Source organism: Oncorhynchus mykiss, chromosome 12, assembly GCF_057628025.1.
Source record: "Oncorhynchus mykiss isolate SJ-2025 chromosome 12, ASM5762802v1, whole genome shotgun sequence".
In the NCBI taxonomy this organism is placed as follows: Eukaryota; Metazoa; Chordata; class Actinopteri; order Salmoniformes; family Salmonidae; genus Oncorhynchus; species Oncorhynchus mykiss.
This window is the reverse complement of record NC_143033.1, coordinates 57,435,143-57,459,043: the sequence shown is the minus strand read 5'-3', so window position 1 is coordinate 57,459,043 and position 23,901 is coordinate 57,435,143. Positions and strand designations below refer to the sequence as shown.

At 42.0% G+C, this 23,901-nt stretch overlaps 1 protein-coding gene across 2 annotated transcripts in view; it reads right to left on the bottom strand.

Moving 5' to 3' along the window:
- The window catches only part of LOC110538909 (ankyrin repeat and FYVE domain-containing protein 1), a 43,290-nt gene that overhangs the window by 2,698 nt on the left and 16,691 nt on the right, over window positions 1-23,901 (bottom strand). The window contains exons 14-24 of one of the 2 annotated variants that reach the window (XR_016485142.1): window positions 23,637-23,790; window positions 23,199-23,367; window positions 22,810-22,928; window positions 15,344-15,500; window positions 14,859-15,059; window positions 13,839-14,015; window positions 13,190-13,337; window positions 12,792-12,882; window positions 12,481-12,605; window positions 3,566-3,904; window positions 9-99 (exon numbers count right to left, since the gene is read on the bottom strand). Coding sequence is in view for 1 of the 2 variants with exons in the window: in XM_036937852.2 (XP_036793747.2) it covers window positions 9-99; window positions 3,758-3,904; window positions 12,481-12,605; window positions 12,792-12,882; window positions 13,190-13,337; window positions 13,839-14,015; window positions 14,859-15,059; window positions 15,344-15,500; window positions 22,810-22,928; window positions 23,199-23,367; window positions 23,637-23,790 (1,579 nt within the window). In the remaining variant the exon portion in view is untranslated. The remainder of the gene's footprint in view (window positions 1-8; window positions 100-3,565; window positions 3,905-12,480; window positions 12,606-12,791; window positions 12,883-13,189; window positions 13,338-13,838; window positions 14,016-14,858; window positions 15,060-15,343; window positions 15,501-22,809; window positions 22,929-23,198; window positions 23,368-23,636; window positions 23,791-23,901) is intronic. The other variant, XM_036937852.2, reaches the window with a different exon arrangement.

Here is a 23,901-nt window from a genome sequence, read left to right as displayed (position 1 = left end):
GTTCTTACCAGTGATGTTTTCTTGTGGTGACTCCAAACTTGGCAGCACATTCATAACAGTTTGAGCCATCACACCACGGGGGCTCTTTGGACAACATATCTAAAACACACGAAAGGTAAGGTCACCTGCATAACCCTGGTTATCTGTTAATATGAGTGAGATGTATCATGTGGGGTTTGCTACTCTATTGGAAGTACCTATCAAATGCTTCTCTGTCGTAAACAGACTGGTAGCGGCGAATGAGGAGACACCCTCACTTCCATAAAAGGAGCCACTTTCCCATCCTCTGGTTATCCTCAAGCATGCTTCTCTTTCTCACGCTCTTGCAAACAGGAGAATGTGGGATACAGCTCAGTCATTATCAAAGAACCGGGGTTACGCAAATAACCTTAAGTTCTCTTTCAAATACACGTGGGGATATGGCCTACTCCGGTTTGGCAAAGCATCCTCTCCAAAACCAGGGTAGTCCCAACATCAGCACCCCTCAGGTCCCAAAAATATATAGGAGTATGCACCGAGAAGGTGCAGGGACACAACCCATCGGGGAAAAAATTTAAAAGTGAAGGAAGCCCAGTACATGCCGCACAAAAACAGTGCACAAGAGGTAAATTTGTCTGCAGGAGTGCGCTCTTCAAAACCCCTCCGAAGGCCATCACCCTTGCCATTATAAATAAATATAAATGGTCCCCATGATCAGGCAGGATATAGTCGAAAAGAGAACGATTAGGTTTCCCCAGCGCCCGCTGTCGGGAAAACTGGAGCAGTGCATACCAAAACTGGCTAGACTGACAGTCCGCGCCATAGCAGTCAGAGGCAAGAGGCCATAGGCACGGGGGAATAAGAGCCACAGTGGATGGCAAAAGAGATTGCCCTACTGCTCCATGTGTCGATGAGACCGGAGGGAGTGCTGACATGCTGACTTCTACCATTGGCTAAAAACCTGAGAAGGCGATGGGGGGAGAGCTTGAGGGAGGCGGGCACTCGGGGGAGGACACACATAGTGTGTCTACTCCATTCTCTCATATGAGCACAGTCATAAAAGTGAGCTTCTGCACAGATAGTTTTTTTCTTTCTTAATGCTCTGCATTCCCACTGCTGCGAAACTCAGAGTGGAAGGAGTAGCAACCGTTAAACCCAAAGAGAAAGAGGGTAGGGCAGAAAGCCGTAGACCCAGCACACTAGCTTCCTCAGCCACAAGGGCTGCGCCCTAGGTTGGCCGACCCTTACCTTCCTTAGGAGGGTTAGAGGGCTGGATCCTTGATGCGGCTGCAGTGTAAAACTGCTTCCCAACAGGTTTGAACTGGTTCAGGGTCCTAGCCTGAGTTTTGGCAGACTGTTGTGTTGCAGAGGACCTCATTCCCCCAAGGCCAGCTCTTTGTTCCCTGCCAGCTGTGAGCAAGATGCAGGAACCAACAGGCTGCCACAGGGGCCCAGGTCTGCGGGGCAGCAGAAGTTGAAGACTTCGCCACCTTTCTTGCGCATCTCACACTTGTGCCACATGGCGGCGACTTTTGTTGTTGGCTATGACTGATACGTACTTCTGGAGGCTGTGCTATTAGGATACGGAGTGGAGACAGTGCTTGTTGGCGACTAACATATAACTCACACAGCCTTGGTTTGAAAATCAAAAAAGGTGCAGAGGGCACAACTGAACATTATGTGAACCATACCAGATAGCCAAGTGGTAAAGCCACCCTTGTCCCGTTAGCTAGCTGTTTCAAGCCATCTCGTGGACCGGATCACCACCTAGCAGAGCCGGCTCATTAAGCACAACGCAATCAATGCTAGGCAAACTAAATACCAGAGCTAAGCTAGCAATAGCCAGACTGGTTAGCTAGCTTGTTTTAGCAGCGAGTACTAGTAGACTGGCCAAGCACAGGCCGGTACTCAGTAAAATCTCACTCGCAGGACTTGTTAGAGAATTTCCCATTGCAGGGGCCATAACTCTGGTGGAAAAGCATTACATAACCAGGTTATGCGTGCTAGTCAACGCTTAGCCATGAGGCTTTAGGTGTTGCTAGCTAATGTTCACTCACCTAGCTGCTGAATGGCCGAGCTTGCCAGCACCACGTTAGCCAAAGACAACCGAGTGAATAGCGTTGTTTCTTCGGGTTTGAGAGTCTCTTTTTACCATAGGACTGTAAGGTGTAGCTGGTCAGTTTAGCCAATGAAAGCGAGTGAACGTTAGGTGTACTAAAACGAGAGAAGCTTTTCAGCATTGCTGCAAATTAGCCTTGAAAGGCCTGAGCTACTTCACTAGATGACTCGCGGCTAATGGCTAGCTGAAGTGAGCACTATGTATGAATGCTATAGCCGTGAGGCTAGTGTAGACGTTAGCTAGCTAGCATCCACTTCGTGAGGCTAAGCGTAATCTACAGCTAGTATAGTGCTATCCGAAAGTAACAGCATGGGTGCATTGTTCAAAATCGGGCTGAAAATCTCCACAACCATAATACCGTGACACTAAACCAGTCAGTCGAGTCAACACAAAGGAGTGAACATAGGTTGTACTAAACGAGAGAAGGGAGCAAGCAATACTACCGTCTGGGCAGGTAGGGAACTTGTTTCTGCTTTATCTAGCCATGCTAATGCAATGTATGTGTAGGTAGGAATGCTAGTGTGGTTAGCCTGCTTTCCAGCAAGCTAGCCACTGTAAGATAGCTAGTTAGAAGCCTCGGGGCTAATGCTAGCTGGGGTGAGCATAGTAATGCGTGCGCTAGCATCTACCTCGTGGCTAAGGAATGCTGTGTCTAGCATAGTGCTAGCCAAAGGGAACCGCATGGGGGCAGTTCAGCTTAGGGTAGGTATTCTCCCACGACTGCAGTGTCGTGAGGTTAGCCAGTCGCTCTAGTTAATACAAACAAATAAACGTAGGTTAAACGAGACAAGAGAAGGGAGCTAGCAATATTACTGTGTTGCAGGTAGTAATGCTGGTGTGGTTAGCTTTCCTGTGGAGTTAGCTAACTAGCAGCTACATTGTAGTGAAGGTATGCCGTGGCGAGCTCAGTGTTGGCTGAAGGAAACCGCGTTGGGGCAGAGTTGCCCTTTAGATTATGCTCCCGCGACCGACGGAGCCTTGATGCAGAGACGGTCGGTCTAGTTAACGCAACGGGTAAACGTAGGTTAAACTAGACAAGAGAATGGAGCTAGCAATGCCACCATGTTGCAGGTAGGGTATTCTAGTGAGGTTAGCTTACCTCTCAGCGAGCTATCCATGTTAGCCTTGCAGTGTGGGCTAACTGAGTCTCAATAGCTAGCCGTGAGACAGAAGTAGAAAAGGAATTTCTACATGAAAAAAACCCTTAAGATTAGTACTCAACCAGCGATATCCTTCACGGTTCACTTGTAAGCAGATTAAGCAGGCAAACAGGTATCCAGCCGATATGAGGAGAGCTAGAGTAGTGAGGAAGAGAAGCAATAAAAAACAAAGGGTGGGAGAGCGGCTCTTTTTGATAGGTATTCCCAAGAGAGAAGGCAGTCCTAGCGATACATCGAAACAAGTATTTGAAAGCAAACACAATGACAATTGCTCCCCTTCTTAAAAATACCTTAAAATTGTACCCACCATGACGATCATGATTAATGCATGGATCAAATGATCAAATAAACTCTTCTCTATGCTTAACTGATATATAACTACTGTAAACTACAGACTGTGTTCTTATGAACTGTACTCTATGCTGAACTACTGTACAACAAACCAATTGCAGCGAATAGCATATCTATTCAAGGAGTACACCAGGACCAAGCGTCTCACCTAGAAGGCGGAAGAGCAGCTGCTTGGTGGCTACTTGGTAGTTGAAGATGTTGATTCCCTGGTTGTTGTTGAGGCCCATACGAGCTCCAGACCTCACAATGGCACGACAGAGGTTAGCATTGCCCTTCATGTAGGCCAGCAACATAACTGAGGAACAAAAATGTTTGATGTTATTCTTTAGAACAGGGGTGTCAAACATATGGCCAGCGGGGCAGATCCCGCAGGTGGTTTGAGCAAAACATTTATTTTCTGCCATTGAAATTACTTAAACCAAATTGAAACGGTGTATAAATGATAATGGATCTACCTACATTTACAGTCTTCATTCTGTCCAACTTGCTACGAGTCATCGAAACGAAAGCTAGACAGTCAGGGAGCATCAAATTCCAAAAGCGAAGGAAAGAGGACTATTTTTAGCTCATTTTGACCGTGAGGAAATATAATACATTTTATGTTCGAAACCACTGTTCTAAAGAATAACATCTTAACATCAGTAAGAACAAGAAAGAGGAGAGAGCACACCCCCATCCACATCAACAGGGCTGTAGTGAAGCGGATCGAGAGCTTCAAGTTCCTTGGCGTCCACATCACTAAGGAGTTAACATGGTAGACACACACCCGCACAGTCATTAAGAGGGCATGACAGCGCCTCTTTCCCCACAGGAGGCTGATAAGATTTGGCATGGGCCCTTAGATCCTCAAGAAGTTCTACAGCTGCACCGTCGAGAGAATCTTGCTTGGCTGCATCACCGCTTGGTATGGCAAATGCACCACCCTCGACGACAAAGCGCTACAGAGGGTGGTGCGGACAGCCTATTACATCACTGGGGCAGAACTCCCTGCCATCCAGGACCTCTATATCAGGCGGTCCAAGTGTAAGATCAGAACAATTGCCAAAGACTCCAGACAACCAAGCCACAGACTGTTCACTTTGCTACCGTCCGGTAAACAGTACCGGAGCATCAGCTCTCGGACCAACAGGCTGCGAGACAGCTTCTATCCCCATAAGAGTGTTAAATAGCTATAAGACTACTAAAAATAGTTAAAGGTAGAATGTGCAGAAATCGTTAAGCAATTTCCTTGTTGCTAAAATTCTAAAAGTTCACCCAATTTCAATTTATGCGACAAAACAAGCAGTCGTGTAGAGAATCATTGTACCATCTAAACTGCTGTGAAATATATTTTCCATAACCCAAAATATTATATTTTCTGCTGTTTGAAGCTGGTGTCCAAAACCAAAAGTAAATAACGCAAAAATGAAACAAGCACGGGAAGCATAGATATAGCGCACATTAAACAGATCTACTGCTTTTTAGACTTGCCTTCATAGAAAATGACAAATCAATAAATCACATTCCTATGTGAATTTGGTCGGGTCGCCCAAAAAGTTACATATTGCAGCTTTGATCAATGGTTACCCAGACTATCTGCACTGATCCTATCTTGCAGTGACTATGCACACTAACAATACTATATACAGTGCCTTCAGAAAGTATTCACACTCCTTGAGTCTTTCCACATTTTGTTGTGTTACAGCATGAATTTAAAACCGATTAAATTGTGTCACTGATCGACACACAATACCTCAATGTCAAAGCGGAATTTTGTTGGTAGACATATTTGGAATGTAAAGATACCTTAATATAAAATGAAAAGTAAAAGTGAGTCACCCAGTAAAATTCTACTTGAGTCAAAGTACATATAATTTACAAAAATTCTTTATAGTAAGCAAACCAGACTGCAAAATGTTCTTGTTTTTTACATTTACGGATAGCCAGTGGTACACTCAAACACGCAGACATCATTTACAAACAAAGTATTTGTGTTTAGTGATTCCGCCAGATCAGAGGCAGTAGGGATGTTCTCTTGATAAACGTGTGAATTGAACCATTTTCTGTCCTTCTAAGCATTCAAAATGTAATTTTACTTTTGGGTGTCAGGGAAAATGTGTAAAGTACATTACTTTCTTTAAGAATGTAGTGAAGTAAAAGTCAAAAGTTGTCAAAAATAAATAGTAAAGTACAGATATACCAAAAAACAAATGAAGTAGTACTTTAACGTATTTTTACTTAAGTACTTTACGCCACTGAATGCCTTTGGACAATAAGTATTCAACCCCTTTGTTATGGCAAACCTAAATTACTTCAGGAGTACATATACTCTTAACAAATCACATAATAAAAGTTGCATGGACTCATTCTGTGTTCTATAATGATTTATGAGCAACTACCTCATCTCTGTACCCCACACATACGACCATAGTGAATAGTAGTGAATTTAGAGCACATATTTAATCAAAGTCCAGGAAGGTTTCTCAATGCCTTGCAAGAATGACATTAATTGGTGGATGTGATTTTTTATTTTATTTATTTTAAATAAGCAGATGCTGAGCATGTTGCAGTTATTAATTAGGCTTTGGTGGTGTATCAATACACCCAGTCACTACAATGATAAAGGTGTCCTTCCTAACTTGCAGGAGAGGAACAAAACTGCTTAGGGATTTAACATAAGACCAATTGATGATTTTAAAACAGTTACCGTTTAATAGTTGTGATAAGAAAACGCCAATACCAATTACTGGAGGACCAAAAAAATCCAATACCAATTAAAATCGGTATAATATATTTTTTTAATATATACAGTGGGGCAAAAAAGTATTTAGTCAGCCACCAATTATGCAAGTTCTCCCACTTAAAAAGACGAGAGGCCTGTAATTTTCATCATAGGTACACAGACACAATGAGGGAAAAAAATCCAGAAAATCACATTGTAGGATTTTTAATTAATTTATTTGCAAATTATGGTGGAAAATAAGTATTTGGTCAATAACAAAAGTTTCTCAATACTTTGTTATATACCCTTTGTTGGCAATGACAGAGGTCAAACGTTTTCTGTAAGTCTTCACAAGGTTTTCACACACTGTTGCTGGTATTTTGGCCCATTCCTCCATGCAGATCTCCTCTAGAGCAGTGATGTTTTGGGGCTGTTGCTGGGCAACACGGACTTTCAATTCCCTCCAAAGATGTTCTATGGGGTTGAGATCTGGAGACTGGCTAGGCCACTCCAGGACCTTGAAATGCTTCTTACGAAGCCACTCCTTCGTTGCCAGGGCGGTGTGTTTGGGATCATTGTCATGCTGAAAGACCCAGCCACATTTCATCTTCAATGCCCTTGCTGATGGAAGGAGGTTTTCACTCAAAATCTCACGATACATGGCCCCATTCATTCTTTCCTTTACACAGATCAGTCGTCCTGGTCCCTTTGCAGAAAAACAGCCCCAAAGCATGATGTTTCCACCTCCATGCTTCACTGTAGGTATGGTGTTCTTTGGATGCAACTCAGCATTCTTTGTCCTCCAAACACAACGAGTTGAGTTTTTACCAAAAAGTTATATTTTGGTTTCATCTGACCATATGACATTCTCCCAATTTTCTTCTGGATCATCCAAATGCTCTCTAGCAAACTTCAGATGGGCCTGGACATGTACTGGCTTAAGCAGGAGGACACGTCAAGCACTGCAGGATTCGAGTCCCTGGCGGCGTAGTGTGTTACTGATGGTAGGCTTTGTTACTTTGGTCCCAGCTCTCTGCAGGTCATTCACTAGGTCCCCCCGTGTGGTTCTGGGATTTTTGCTCACCGTTCTTGTGATCATTTTGACCCCACGGGGTGAGATCTTCCGTGGAGCCCCGGATCGAGGGAGATTATCAGTGGTCTTGTATGTCTTCCATTTCCTAATAATTGCTCCCACAGTTGATTTCTTCAAACCAAGCTGCTTACCTATTGCAGATTCAATCTTCCCAGCCTGGTGCAAGTCTACAATTTTGTTTCTGGTGTCCTTTGACAGCTCTTTGGTCTTGCCCATAGTGGAGTTTGGAGTGTGACTGTTTGAGGTTGTGGACAGGTGTCTTTTATACTGATAACAAGTTCAAACAGGTGCCATTAATATAGGTAACGAGTGGAGGACAGAGGAGGCTCTTAAAGAAGAAGTTACAGGTCTGTGAGAGCCAGAAATCTTGCTTGTTTGTAGGTGACCAAATACTTATTTCCCACCATCATTTACAAATAAAAGTGCAATATGTGTAATTTAAGAAAGCTAACGTTTAAGTTCCATGCTCAGAACATGAGAACATATGAAGGCTGGTGCTTCCTTTTAACATGAGTCTTCAATATTCCCAGGTAAGAAGTTTTAGGTTGTATTTATTATAGGAATTATCGGACTAGTTATCTCAGTATTGCCAGCCTAATATTGGGAGTTTATAGGCTTGAAGTCATAAACAGCGCTGTTCTTCAAGCATTGCAAAGAGCTGCTGGCAAACGCAGGAAAGTGCTGTTTGAATGAATGCTTACCACCGCTCGCTCAGACTGCTCTATCAAATATCAAATCATAGACTTAATGATAATATAATAAACACACAGAAATACGAGCCTTAGGTCAAATCCTGAAACTATCATTTCGAAAACAAAACAATAATTATTTCAGTGAAATACGAAACCGATCCGTATCGAACGGGTGGCAACCCTAAGTCTAAATATTGCTGTTACATTGCACTACTTTCAATGTTATGTTATAATTATGTAAAATTCTGGCAAATTAATTAAGGTCTTTGTTAGGAAGAAATGGTCTTCACACAGTTCACAACAAGCTAGGCAGCCCAAACTGCTGCTTGCACTGAATGCAAGAGAAGTGACAATTTTCCTAGTTGATATTGCCTGATAACATGAATTTCATTTAACTAAATATGCACGTTTAAGAAAATATACTTGTGTATTCACTTTTGGAAAAGTTGAAGAAGGCTGTGATTCAATGATAAATTAACAGGCACCACATTGATTATATGCAACGCAGGACAAGCTAGTTAAACTAGTAATATCGTCAACCATGTGTAGTTAACTAGTGATTATGTTAAGACTGATAGTTTTTTATAAGATAAGTTTAATGCTAGCTAGCAAGTTACCTTGGCTCCTTGCTACACTCACGTAACAGGTGGTCAACCTGCCACGCAGTCTCCTCGTGAATTGCAATGTAATAGGCCATAATTGGCATCCAAAAATGCTGATTACCAATTGTTAAGAAAACTTGAAAATCGGTGTTGCCAATTAATCGGTTGACCTCTAATACTAACCTAAATGACAGGGAAATTACGGAAGCCTGTATAGAATACAAATATTAAAAAACATATTCTGTTTGCAACAACGTACTTAAGGAATACTGCAAAAAAATGTGGCAAATATTTTTTGGGTCCTGAATATAAAGTGTTATGTTTGGGGACAAATCCAACACAACACATCAAGGAGTACCACTTCATATGTTCAAGCATGGAGATGGCTGCATCATGTTATGGGTATGCTTGTCATTGGCAATGACTAGGGAGTTTTTTGGGGGGGTAAAAAGAAACAATATAGTCATAAGCACAGGAAAAATCATAGAGGAAAACCTGGTTCAGTTTGCTCTCCAACAGACACTGGGAGACACATTTATCTTTCAGCAGGACAATAACCTATAACACAAGGCCAAATCTACACGAGTTGCTTACCAAGATGACATTGAATGTTCCTGAGTGGCTTAGTTAGTTTGACTTAAATCAGCTTGAAAATGTATGGCAATACTTGAAAAATGGCTTTCTAGCAATGCTCAACAATCAAATTCTTCAAGCTCTGTCAAGCTAAATAATAAAAATGGCCAAATAATGTACAATTCAGGCGTGTAAAGCTCTTAGAGACTTATGGGAAAGTGTTCATACATTATTTTAAAAATACATGTTATCAATATGCAGGCCTGGGCAATTACAGTCCTCAAGGGCCTGATTGCTGTCAAAGTTTTGCCCCAGCTAACACAGCTGACCAATAATCACCTAATAATTATATTCAGTTTAGAATTCAATTTGATTAAATCAGCTGTGTTTTCTAGGGATGAGAAAAAGTGTGACACCAAATCAGGCCCTCGAGGACTGGAGTTGCCCACCCCCTGCACTATTTTTTGAATTTAGTCTGTAAAAACAACAAGGGGTATGAACACTTTCTGAAGGCACTGTAAATGTCATTAAAAATGACTTACACAAGTCAGACATTTGAGAATAAGGCAGCTGTTAGTAAGGACAGAAACACCTTCATACCGGTGTTCAGGGCTGGGCGAGATATGGCCTGAAAATCACATCTAGACTTATGGGTGATTCATGACATACATCTCGATATGAAATGTTCTCTCTAAATAAGCTTTGTTGTACAGTCGTGGCCAAAAGTTGTGATAATGACAAATATTAATTTCCAAAGTTTGCTGCTTCAGTGTCTTTAGATAGTTTTGTCAGATGTTACTATGGAATACTGAAGTATAATTACTAGCATTTCATGTGTCAAAGGCTTTTATTGACAATTACATGAAGTTGATGCAAAGAGTCAATATTTGCAGAGTTGACCCTTCTTTTTCAAGACCTCTGCAATCCGCCCTGGCATGCTGTCAATTAACTTCTGGGCCACATCCTGACTGATGGCAGCCCATTCTTGCATAATCAATGCTTGGAGTTTGTCAGAATTTGTGGGTTTTTGTTTGTCCACCCGCCTCTTGAGGATTGACCACAAGTTCTCAATGGGATAAGGTCTGGGGAGTTTCCTGGCCATGGACCCAAAATAGATGTTTTGTTCCCCAAGCCACTTAGCTATCACTTTTGCCTTATGGCAAGGTGCTCCATCATGCTGGAAAAGGCATTGTTCGTCACCAAACTGTTCCTGGATGGTTGGGAGAAGTTGCTCTCGGAGGATGTGTTGGTACCATTCTTTATTCATGGCTTAGGCAAAATTGTGAGTGAGCCCACTCCCTTGGCTGAGAAGCATGACACAGGACTGATGGTAGCGCTCACCTTGTCTTCTCTGTATGCCCCAAGCAATCAGAAATGGGATTCAGAGAAAATGACTTCACCCCAGTCCTCAGCAGTCCAATTCCTGTACCTTTTACAGAATATCAGTCTGTCCCTGATGTTTTTCCTGGAGAGAAGTGGCTTCTTTTGCTGCCCTTCTTGACACCAGGCCATCCTCCAAAAGTCTTCGCCTCACTGTGCGTGCAGATGCACTCACACCTGCCTGCTGCCGTTCCTGAGCAAGCTCTGTACAGGTGGTGCCCCGATCCCGCAGCTGAATCAACTTTATGAGACGGTGCTGGCGCTTGCTGGACTTTCTTGGGCGCCCGTATGCCTTCTTCACAACAATTGAATCGCTCTCCTTGAAGTTTTTGATAATCAACTAAATGGCAATATCCTTGCCTGCAAAGCCCTTTTTGTGCAAAGCAATGATGACTGCACATGTTTCCTTGCGGGTAACCATGGTTGACAGAGGAAGAACAATGATTCCAAGCACCACCCTCCTTTTGAAGCTTCTTATTCGAACTCAATCAGCATGACAGAATAATCTCTAGCCTTGTCCTCGTCAAAACTCACACCTGTGTTAACGAGAGAATCACTGACATGATGTCCACTGGTCCCTTTGTGGCAGGACTGAAATGCAGTGGACATGTTTTTTGGGGATTCAGTTCATTTGCATGGCAAAGAAAGACTTTGCAATTAATTGCAATTCATCTGATCACTCTTCATAACATTCTGGAGTATATGCAAATTGCCATCATACAAACTGAGGCAGCAGACTTTGTGAAAATTAATATTTGTGTCACTCAAAACTTTTGGCTACGACTGAACAAGGTAAAATACAATGCATTGCAAACAGTCTGCAATAATTTAATAAATTCAGGGCTTGTGAAATTGTACCTCGGATAAATATAAGCCTTGCACAACCAAAAGACCAACTAATAAGGTATTATTTGATCAATATAGTTTAATCTAATTTTTGTATTATTCACTGATATGGCTTTCAAATATGTCGATGTAAATGCCCTTTTTGTTAAATATTTCAACCGGAAACATGCATAATGCACATTCACTAATAATGATTAACTTCTTAATTTATAAAAAATAAACACAGGTCTCAAACAATCTCTCAGCACAAACCCACGTGCTAGTCAGTAGCCAGCTAATCTTTATAATTCAAGTTTAGCCAAATTGGATCCATTTGCTAGCTAACAAGGTAGAACAGTTGAATTGTTATGAAAACACTTCTGTCCGTCTCCAACTGAATGTAAAGCATGCTACCGTGTGCACTTTGTTCAGATGTTAAAATCTACCTTATTTCTCGGAATGAGAACGAGTTGCCAATTCCTCATATAAATTGTTCTTAATGCTTATTGCACATTTATAAAACAAACTAGACAGCCAATATAACAGTCTTTGGCTAAAATGCTGCCAGTGTGCGACAAACTGAGAATTATTTTTCCAGAATCAATGTTCTTAATACTCCAGTTTTAGTAGTTTCTGCTCTGTGTGAGTAGTTGATACATAAACAAATGTATCATTAGAAAGGTTACAGTAAAATAATGTCTCAAAGTCTTTCGGTGTCCATATGACTGACACTGTGGGACCAAAACTGAAATAGTGAGTTGAAACCGCTTGTCAGAGAGGAAGAAGTGATCTCAAATATTTTTATTGTGAGTGGCAGGGGAAGGGGCTTGGTGTGTAAATGGGAAGGTGTGCAGTCACAGCAGAAGGAGCGAAGGAGATGAGACCAAAAAGACAACAAGTGGACATAAATGCTCAAAAACAAAATGATTTTTGCAATACAGGTATCTGGAATATCACCCTAAAACATTACATTTGAATTAAAAGTGATATATTACTCAGTCCTACCTGTGTTCCCTTCATTGTCCGGTTTGTCCAGAGGGTACTCAGGCATACATTCCAAGAACAGTTCAAAGATGGCCGCCGCATTCTCTTTCCCATATTGCCCCAGAACGTGCATCGATGACTGGCCCCTACAAAACCAAAAATAGCTCAGTGAACAAACACATTAAGCCTTTCCCTTTGTCCTTCAACATCTTGATCTTACTTGCTGTTTTTAATGTAAGAGCTTCGGCAAGGAAGATTACCAATGTGTTTTTACATTAAGTAAATCAATTTGAACTGTAAAACAGAACTGAAGTACTGTTGAGGGAGTGTACCTGAGATTGAAGGCCTCCGCATCAATGTTGGACTCTGTGAGAAGGGCACGCACGTTATTAAGGCGACCCTGCATTACGGCCAGGTGCAGGGCTGAGGAGAGAAAAGACAGAAGAAAACCTGAGTATTAACACGAGCTAAACTGAGATGAGAGACAAAGAAACAGTGAAACAAGAGAGTGCAGGGTAATGGCACTGCATAGCAGAATTTCAAACTAATTCAATTTCAGGAGTTGGAAAATTAATCTAAGCTGAAACAGCCCCATCTACGGTTGTGTCCCAAATGGCACCATCATCTCTACTTCCCTGGTCAAAAGTAGTGCATATATATATATGGAATCATAGCTATCTCAGAACAGGTGCCATTTGTGTTACAGCCTAGATTACGGCTCAGTCAGTACCGTTGTTGCCATTCTCATCCAGAGCAGTGAAGTCCACTCCATTCTCCAGCAGCACAGAGCAGACAGTAGCCAGGTCCTGCTGGGCTGCCAGGTGTAGAGCTGTCTGTCTGTGTTTGGTCAGCTCATTCACTTTGGCCCCTGCCAGCAGCTGCAATGGACATACAAGAGTCAGATAAGAGTCGAAATCAGACACACAAGCATCTCAGACATGCACACAGACATTGGTTGCATTCCAGGTTGTCCCTTTTACATTTGAGTTGCGTATCTCAGAACAGCATATTAAATGTGGTTCCTGACATTAAACACTTCACAATCTGATCATCTGCACACCATGACTGCAATTATGACGAAACACCCTAGACAGACAATTGGGGCTCTATTGTGCTGGGTTTGGATAATACCACCACAGTTACAGTATTAAGCCATGGAGCATGTTGATTGGCCAGTGAGTGGTCAAGCCCACGTCACACCTGTAAGTTATAAAATGCATCAATTCCCACTGTGCTACAGCGCCACGCAAGAGCGCCAAGATCGACTTAGGCTTGCTAAAATAGAGCCCAAAGACACAGCTATTCACACAATTACAGCTTCTCACACTGGTGAGAAAGCCGCTTAGCTACTGGTGAGGAGGTAGGGTAGGCATCATTACTAGGTTGCGGACGATGATCTCAGAGCCAGCCTGAACAGCCAGGTGTAGAGGAGTCTGCTTGGCAGCGTCCTGCACCCGGGAGTTCACGTTGGCCTGGACACTGATCAGGAACAGAACACTCTCGATGTCAGAGTTCTGCACCGCCACATGCAGGAAGTTACGCCCTTTGTTGTCCACCTGAGAGGAAAGAGAAGGATGGTGGGGGTTAGACTTCATCATACACAATGTTTGTAACAAAGTAGGGATGGGCACGGTTATTTAAATATTCGAACTGACGTTAGGATTCGGCCTACTTTTAACTCTTTACACTCGTACCTGTATACGGACTCAAAATAGCAGATTTGAAAACTGATAAGCAGCTAAATTGGAACACAGTGGCTGTACAGTAACACCTTATACATTATGTGAGAGCTCAAGGTCTCCACTTCACAGCGCAGTATTGTTTTGACTGACAGCGGTTCTGAACTTGAACACCACGAGAAAATAAGTTACTCCCATCACTCCCGCTAATTGGGTGACATTGCAAATGTTTTATCGTCGGAGTGAGGGAACTGCTTTAAATAGGACTCAAAGTATTTTGAAAGAGGAGGATCATAATAATTACCGCGTTGATGTCAAAAAACGTGCACTTCACATATCCAGATCATAAAAGTAATGTCATACACAGTGTCAATGTTTATGATCACTATGCAAGATGACATAGCATCATATGTTGGGTTGTTCTGAACAGAATGAGGCTATGTTTGTCGTATTGTGAAAAGATTTGGCAGGGAACACGACTTGAACGCACCGGACTATTCTAGGCGCACTACAATTACCATCGTATTTTGTAACATGTTGGCAATAGAACACGCATTCAAATGATGGCTCTATCCAGAGAAAGTCTCCAATTAAGTTTAAAATATATATAAAATGTAATATTTATTTAGATTACCCAGATATACCCCCCCCCCCCCCCCAAAATCTAGAATTTGAATAGTGAAATAATTTCAATTGCCCATGCCTGTGTATGTCTCTCACCTGTTCGGCAGCCCCGGGCTCTCTCTTGAGGATGGACTCTGCAGCCTTGTTGTTTTTGTGTGTCATGGCGCAGGCAAAGGGGGTCATGCCCAGGCGATCACGAGCGTTCAGACGTATGTCCGGGTGGGATATGAGCTGCTGGATGATGACATTGTGCTGGTTGCTAATGGCAATGTGGATAGGCGCTCGACCCTCTGCATCCTGGGTAGACACAGCTCATATTAGCCACAATAAACGGGGTTTGATGGGACAGACACGAGATACTCCTCACTCACTCATTAAGCATGCTTTTGGACCACGACTCTCAAAGTGGAAGAATCTAATAAAAGTGAGGAGTGGGAGATGCCTGTGCTTAAAGGAATGACTGCCTGGTGAAACTGACCTGTGGATTGACAGTCAGTGAGACTGCATATGCTGAAAAACTGCAGTAGACGGCCTAGGAGGAATAAAAAGTCTAAGGAAGTAAGTAAGTAAGTGAGACATACCTGTGTGTTGACATTTGCCCCAAACTCCAGAAGGCACTGCACCACCTCCTCCAGCCCCCAGCTGCCTGCCAGATGAAGGGGTGACTGTCCGTCCCTGGCCTCCTCCTCCCCCTCTCCGTTAAGACCTGGACGCCGTGGGCTGTTTACGTCACAACCACTAGAGGAGAGACCGGGTTAGATTAGACAGTCATTAGGCACAGATCACACTGGTTAATCATGAAACTACTTCCTCTTGCTGACTCATTCAGAACCAAGATGGATTCCTCAACTATGCTGAATAAAAATATTTAAATAACGGAACAATTTCAAATATTTTACTGAGTTACAGTTCATATCAGTCAATTTAAATAAATTCATTAGGTCCCAATCTATGGACTTCACAAGACTGGGCAGGGGTGCAGCCAAGGGTGAGTCTTTGAGGGCATAGGCCCAGCCACTGAGGAGCCAGGGCCAGCCAACCAGAATAGGTTTTTCCCCACAAAAGAGATTTATTACAGACAGAAATACTACCCCCCAATGTGGTGGTCCTGGGCTGGCTTGGTTACACGTGGTCTGCAGTTGTGAGGCCAGTTGGACATACTGCCAAGTTCTCTAAAACAACTTTGGAGGCAGTGTATGGTAGAGAAATTAACATTAAATTCTCTGTCAACAGCTCTGGTGGACATTCCTGCAGTCAGCATGCCAATTGCGCACTCCCTCAAAACTTGAGACATCTATAGCATTGTGTGACAAAACTGCACATATTAGATTGGCCTTTTATTGTCCTGATCATGCTGTTAATCAGCTACTTGATATGCCACACCTGTCAGGTGGATGGATTATATTGGCAAAGGAGAAATGCTTACTAACAGGGATGTAAACTAATTTTAGAGAAATAATAATAATAATAATAATAATAATAATAATAATAACATTTTTAGAGAAATAAGGAACATTTCTGGGATTTTTTATTTCAGCTCATGAAATACGGGAGCAACACTTTACCTGTTGTGTTTATGTTCAGTGTAGATTCAACTCAACTGGAATCTGGAGAATTATCACTCCATAAATAAAGAATGGATAAATGGGACTGCTGAAATGTGCTAACATGGCAGCTAGTGTAAAAGTTGGCCAAACTCTATAGGTGACTGTGTTAAAGTAAATAAAGTGTTTTAATTAGCAGCCAAACAACAATACACTAATAAGCGGCCAAATTGGAACGTAGTGGCTGTACACTAACGTGCGATACATGACATCAGAGCTCTGGCTCTGCACGTCACATCACCATATGGGTTTGAACGAGCACCGTGCCCCCATCCCTCACGGTAATTGGGCAACATTTGCAATGTTTTGTTGTCCAAGTGAGGTTAATGCTGTAAATTAAGATGACTCGATGCATTTTGAAAGATGAGGCATTGAGGATTATAAATCAGGGATGCAAACTTGTGAGGGTCCAAAAAGGTGACAAAGACATTTAGCACAGAAAAACGCAAAAAAATAGCCTATTTTCAGAGTGGGGTTGTCACAATACCAACATTTTACTAATGTGATCCCAGGCTAAGTTTCACGATACCGAGTAGTATAGTGTCGTGACTTTACTTTCATTAATCTAATTACCTATTTAATCCACAAAATATGTTGACTTGTTACTCAATTAAATTCATTGTTACAATTAACTCATTAGGATTTGGGGCACCACGGAAGAAGTTGTTTAGAGAGTTACCATCTCCCGAATTAAAGGACCCATTTCATCGATAAACAGTCATCTTCATAATTATTACCTCTTATCATTCTGACCATTCGTAAACTTCTTGGATCTGCAAAAACCCCAGCCTACATCATTATTCAGTACTACACATACTGGTTTAATTATTTATTTACTCGCTTACTAAATAATAACACAATAAACATACACCCTTTACATGAAAAAGGTCCTTAGCGGACTGACAAGATATGACTGCTTGTTACAACAGATACAGTTGAAGTTGGAAGTTATATACACCTTAGCCAAATACATTTCAACTCAGTTTCACGATTCCTGGCATTTAATCCTTGTAAAAAATAACTGTCTTAGGTCAGTTAGGATCACCACTTTATTTTGAGAATGTGAAACGTCAGAATAATAGTAGAGAGAATTATTTATTTCAGTACATTCCCAGTGGGTCAGAAGTTTACATACACTCAATTAGTATTTGGTAGCATTGCCTTTAAATTGTTTAACTTGGATAAAACATTTCAGGTTGCCTTCCACAAGCTTCCCACAATAATTTGGGTGAATTTTGGCCCATTCCTCCTGACAGAGCTCCTGTAACTGAGTCAGATTTGTTGGCCTCCTTGCACGCACACACATTTTCAGTTCTGCCCACACATTTCCTATAGGATTGAGGTCAGGGCTTTGTGATGGCCACTCCAATACCTTGACTTTGTTGTTCTTAAGCTATTTTGCCACAACTTTGGAAGTATGCTTGGGGTCATTGTCCATTTGGAAGACCCATTTGCGACCACAATGGAAGACCCATATAGCCAATTTTCCGTTCTCATGATGCCATCTATTTTGTGAAGTGCACCAATCCTTCCTGCAGCAAAGCACCCCCACAACATGATGCTGCCACCCTGTGCTTCACGGTTGGGAAGGTGTTCTTCGGCTTTCAAGCCTGCCTCTTTTTCCTCCAAACATAATGATGGTCATTATGGCCAAACAATTATATTTTTGTTTCATCAGACCAGAGGACATTTCTCCAAAAAGTATGATCTTTCCCATATGTGCAGTTGCAAACTTGCGTGCTATTGTTTGATTTTCCCATGATGTCAAGCAAAGAGGCGCTGAGTTTGAAGGAAGGCCTTGAAATACATACACGGGTACACCTCCAATTGACTCAAATGATGCCAATTAGCCTATCAGAAGCTTATAAAGTCATGACATAATTTTCTGGAATTTTCCAAGCTGTTTAAAGGCACAGTCAACTTAGTGTATGTAAACTTCTGACCCACTGGAATTGTCATACAGTGAATTATAAGTGAAACAATTGTGTCATGCACAAAGTAGATGTCCTAACCAACTTGCCAAAGCTATAGTTTGTTATATACAGTGGGGAGAACAAGTATTTGATACACTGCTGATTTTGCAGGTTTTCCTATTTACAAAGCATGTAGAGGTCTATAATTTATCATAGGTACACTTCAACTGTGAGAGACGGAATCTAAGACAAAAATCCAGAAAATCACATTGTATGATTTTTAAGTAATTAATTTGCATTTTATTGCATGACATAAGTATTTGATCACCTACCAACCAGTAAGAATTCCAGCTCTCACAGAACTGTTAGTTTTTCTTTAAGAAGTCCTCCTGTTCTCCGCTCACTACCTGTATTAACCGCACCTGTTTGAACTCGTTACCTGTATAAGAAACACCTGTCCACACACAATCAAACAGACTCCAACCTCTCCACAATGGCCAAGACCAGAGAGCTGTGTAAGGACATCAGGGATAAAATTGTAGACCTACACAAGGCAAGGCATGGGCTACAGGACAATAGGCAAGCAGCTTGGTGAGAAGGCAACAACTGTTGGCGCAATTATTAGAAAATGAAAGAAGTTCAAGATGACGGTCAATCACCCTCGGTCTGGGGCTCCATGAGAGAGATATATATATATATATATATATATATATATATATATATATATATATATATATATATATATATATATATATATATATATATATATATATATATATATATATATATATGAGAGAGAGAGAACGAGGACACTTATCGTGGATACATTCTAGGACTGTCCTCATATTAATCATGTAACTTGCACACGAACCGTAGCCCGTCAGTTCCCATTGATGATGAGCGTAGTATGATAGTCTCACTTTTACTCGCTTTTCTCAATATCTGACTTAAGACAGCTAATCAGCTGTACCAGTGATTGTCTGAAGTGAGCTTCTCGCCTCTTCCTCCTCGTGTTGGTATTCAGGATTCAGACAACGATGTACATAAGCTACATCTCTTCGTCTCTCTGGTCCAAAGGAAGTTGAGTTCATTTCTTCACCTCGTGTTGAGGTTCAAAGCGTCAACCACTTCCAACATGAAGCTACCCGCCTCACGTTTCAAGGTTGAAACCTGTTCCAAGTCTTTATGCACTCTTGGTCATGGTGACAAGTTCTCTGACCTCACCTCGGAGCGTGGCTACTTAATGTGCAAAGGATATGATTACAAGTTCTCTTATGACTCCTAAATTCACATTCCAATCTTAACAAAATTACTTTCATAATTTGTCATATTGGATGCACCACATATTGGATGAAAACTTGACAGATAAAGGGGGTATCCTTTTCAAGTTACAGTATTTCAACTGACATCACAAATGTAAAAAAAACAAGTTAGTTTTCTACATCTACCGACTGACCATTCCCCACATTCTTCTGTTAGAAATATTGTTCCGATATTCACTTTTTGGACATTGGAGTTTTGGGTGGGCAAAAGTCTCTCTAGACAAAGGCATTCCTTTGGTTGATACTAAAACGGAGAAAGAGAGAGAGGACAAGATCTATCGTGCTTAACTTTACGACCGGGTATGAACGGTCAACCATCCAGCACCCTCCCTCTCCCCTCTGTGGGAGAAAGAGAAGCCTGGTTCCTGTCACAATCCCACCAAATTGGAACGTGATCCTCACAAGACAGTCATGACAATAGTGATACCACAGGGTTTGCCACGCCAATAATTAAACAAATATAACAAACCCCATCACTGTCTGCACACCACAGCTTGCCATCATGTCTAAATAAGATTTCAAAACTGATGGCGATGCGCAGAAAGAACGGACGATAAGAAGCAGCTGAGTAGGCTAATGGCTGGTTAGGGGGATGCGACTGGCTGCTCACAGCTGTCATACAGGATATTGGATGAAGCACCCATTCTGATAGAACATATCTGACATCACGCTCTGAAATCTGATATTCTATTTGTAGGGCAGGGGTGCATTCTGTGCTCAGTCATTCATTTCGAGAGAGACGGTAGTGATCACACAGGGAATAGATCTGTTTGCGGCCCTCTTTTATAGCTCAATGGGAGATACGCTCTGCTTCTGCGCACTTTGTCAGACCCCCTCATGACTTTCTATGCGCACCAAAATGGTGATCCATTTCTCTGAATTGCCTTGTGAAAGCTTAGCCCTAAGACCGTATTTTATAATTTAGCTAGTCATGTTGGCAACAGAATAAACTTTCAAATTATGCCCACCTTACGCAGATTGCGATTTATACTACACTGTTTTTGGATTGCCTAAAGAGTAATTGTGTGATGGCAGGGATGCAGGGATGCAGGGATGTGTTCCAAATGACCTTAAAGTGTGCTTGCTCTATTTCCCAAACGGCACAGCTAAGAGAGCTCCAAAAAGTACCTTATAGTTGAAGAATCTTCTTTGAGTCATAGAAGCGCATTGAAATGGCTTAGGAACTGTGCACACTTTGGAAAGGTGTGCGCCCACTTGGAGACACCAGTTAGTCCTCATTCAAACCCTTGTAAATGTTTTAATTGTGTTAGCTAGCTCAGTAATAAATCTACTGAATCAGAACTATACAGCCTGATACCCGTTATGGCGTAGGCCTAAATCAGCATATTGTTTGTGCAACAGTTTCTTCTAAATCAAAGAGGAATAGCCAATGCATGAATATGTTGGCAACATGAAGAAACATTTAATGTAGGCAAAGATTATAGAGTCCCTTAGTAAAACCACTGACAAACACTTTGGTTCCTACCCAGTCACAATAACTCCTTGGCATTTTCATTCGTTGTCATGGCAAACACTGTATTCAAAGGCCCTCAATGACTTATATTCTAACTAACGAATTTCCATGATTCCAACAGTTCACCCAAGTGTTTTGATCTAAATTGCAAGTCAAATAGCAATTGCAACATTAGGTTAAAAATAAGGCCTTTTTTGCCCATATCGTGCAGCCTTATGTGCTAGTGTGAAAATTCTCTCAAATCAGTGCAGGAAATTAAGAAATTAATTAAAATACAGGGGGGACGGAAATTGATTGATGTTGAACAGTATAAAATAATCAGAATGGAGAAAGACCCATTGAAATCCCTTAGAATGTATGTGTTGCCACCCAACTAATAAAGCAAAATGTATAATTTTTATTATTCAAAAACATCAAATAGCGTCAAAGATATTAAAAATATTGTGATACTATATTTGGGCCTTATTGCCCAGCCATATCCTGAGTATTTTCAGAATTAGTTACAACAAATGGCGCAAAAGTACAGTAAATGCAAAAGGCACAAGAGTGTAATGTTTGGATTCAGTCTTGTGTCAGGTGAACTGTTGTCAGGTGAACTGTTAGACCTTTGGTCTAATAATTTGTATGGACAGTTGAAGTCGGAAGTTTACATACACTTAGGCTGGAGTCATTAAAACTTGTTTTTCAACCACTCCACAAATTTCTTGTTAACAAACTATAGTTTTGGCAAGTCAGTTAAGACATCTACTTTGCGCATGACACAATACATTTTCCAACAATTGTTTACAGAGATTAATTTCACTGTATGACAATTCCAGTGGGTCAGCATTTTACATACACTAAGTTGACTGTGCCTTTAAACAGCTTGGAAAATTCCAGAAAATTATGTCATGGCTTTAGAAGCTTCTGATATGCTAATTGACCTAATTTGAGTCAATTGGAGGTGTACCTGTGGATGCATTTCAAGGTCAGCCTTCAAACTCAGTGGATGCATTTCAAGGTCAGCCTTCAAACTCAGTAAAATGAGTCCTATATCGACATAACCTGAAAGGCCACTCAGCAAGGAAGAAGCCACTGCTCCAAAACCGCCATAAAAAAGCCAGACTACGGTTTGCAACTGCACATGGGGACAAAGATTGTACTTTTTGGAGAAATGTCCTCTGGTCTGATGAAACAAAAATATAACGGCCAATATTTGGCCATAATGACCATTGCTATGTTTGGAGGAAAAGGGGGGCGGTTTGCAAGCCAAAGAACACCATCCCAACCGCGAAGCACGGGGGTGACAGCATCATTCAGACAATAGATGATTTACAGTATCAATCAGGTCATTACCACTAAATTAAATTTTAGTGGTAATTAGGTGTGCCGCAGAATTGTATATGCCATCAAGATACTACAAAAAAAAATGTAATGTTGGAAACCACTGCTGTGTAGCTCAGTTGGTAGAGCACAGCACTTGCAATGCAAGGAATATGGGCACATTGAGGGATAAGGGCATTAAAAGGTGAGGTGCCACTCTCAGATATAAAAAGGCAGTTAATATATTTGCTATAAAGAAGGATGAGTATAATTTGCTGTGAGACCACAGTAAGGGCTGAGTGCAGCCACCCGTTGAGGGATGAGTGCATTAGAAGGTGAGACGCATCGGCAACACTCGCTCCATTATATAAATGTGTTAATTTGATCAAAAGGAATGAGTGCGTTGTGAGGGATGAGTGTGATCAGACAGACCTGCGGATGAGGAAGCAGGCGGTGACCTCGTTGTTCTCATCCACAGCCCTGTGGAGGAGGGTCTGCTGACAGCCTGAGGGGCCAGAGCTCCAACTGGTGGCATCACAACCGTGTCGGACCTACAGTAGCAGAAACAAGCAGACATTCTCATACCAATCCCACTCAAAACTAGGACCAACCAGAAGTTCTCTCCTGACCTGGATGACTCCTGGCCCTACTCATGACATACACGTTATTGACTAGAACACTTGAGGCTCTCACATACAACCATCATGGGATAACATAGTCTCTTATTTAAATTCATTTGTGGGCTCCCACTTCCACAACCACCCCCTTCCTCTTCCTCCCCCCATCGCTTTCTCCTTTACCCCCCTCTCCTCCAATCTCACCAGTGTGGACGCGATGTCCTCGAGACCGTTCTCCAGGGCCAGCCACAGAGGGGGGTGTCCCCTCTCGTCCACCACGGACATGTCGGCCCCCCGTGTGCAGATGGCGTCCACCACCAGGGGGAGTTGGTTACTGATGGCCAGCTGCAGCGCCGTCTCACCCTCCTGGGTTCTGCAGGGAGAGATTTTTTTTTATACCTACTTACATAAACACCTCACAGAGATACTCAGCCAATGTGTAACACTACAGATCATATCACCTATGGCTTGTGCTTCCATACATCTTTGCATTGTTGTATAAAATGGGAGACTGCTCCACAGTTTCTTTATGATACGTTATCTGACTTTTAAGATGGCAAATTAAAATTCCCCTTGAGGGGAAATAAAGAACTGAGAAATGCATCTGCTGGTTTATGAAGCTCCTGATCCGAGTCCTCCTACTTGACATTGATGTCAGCCTGGTGCTCCAGGAGGAACAGGGCACTCTTGCTGTCCTGTCTGCGGATGGCCATGTGCAGCAGGGTCTGACCGTTGGACATGGTGTCGTTGATGGACGCCCCAGAGCCCAGGAGTTGGGCTGCTATGGTGTGCATACCTGAGGGACAGATGAGAGGACACAGACATACTGAAAGCTGTGGATCCCGAATGGCAGTGAGGTTGAACACATGATCTGATGCAGATCATTGTTCCGTGAGACCAAACTACC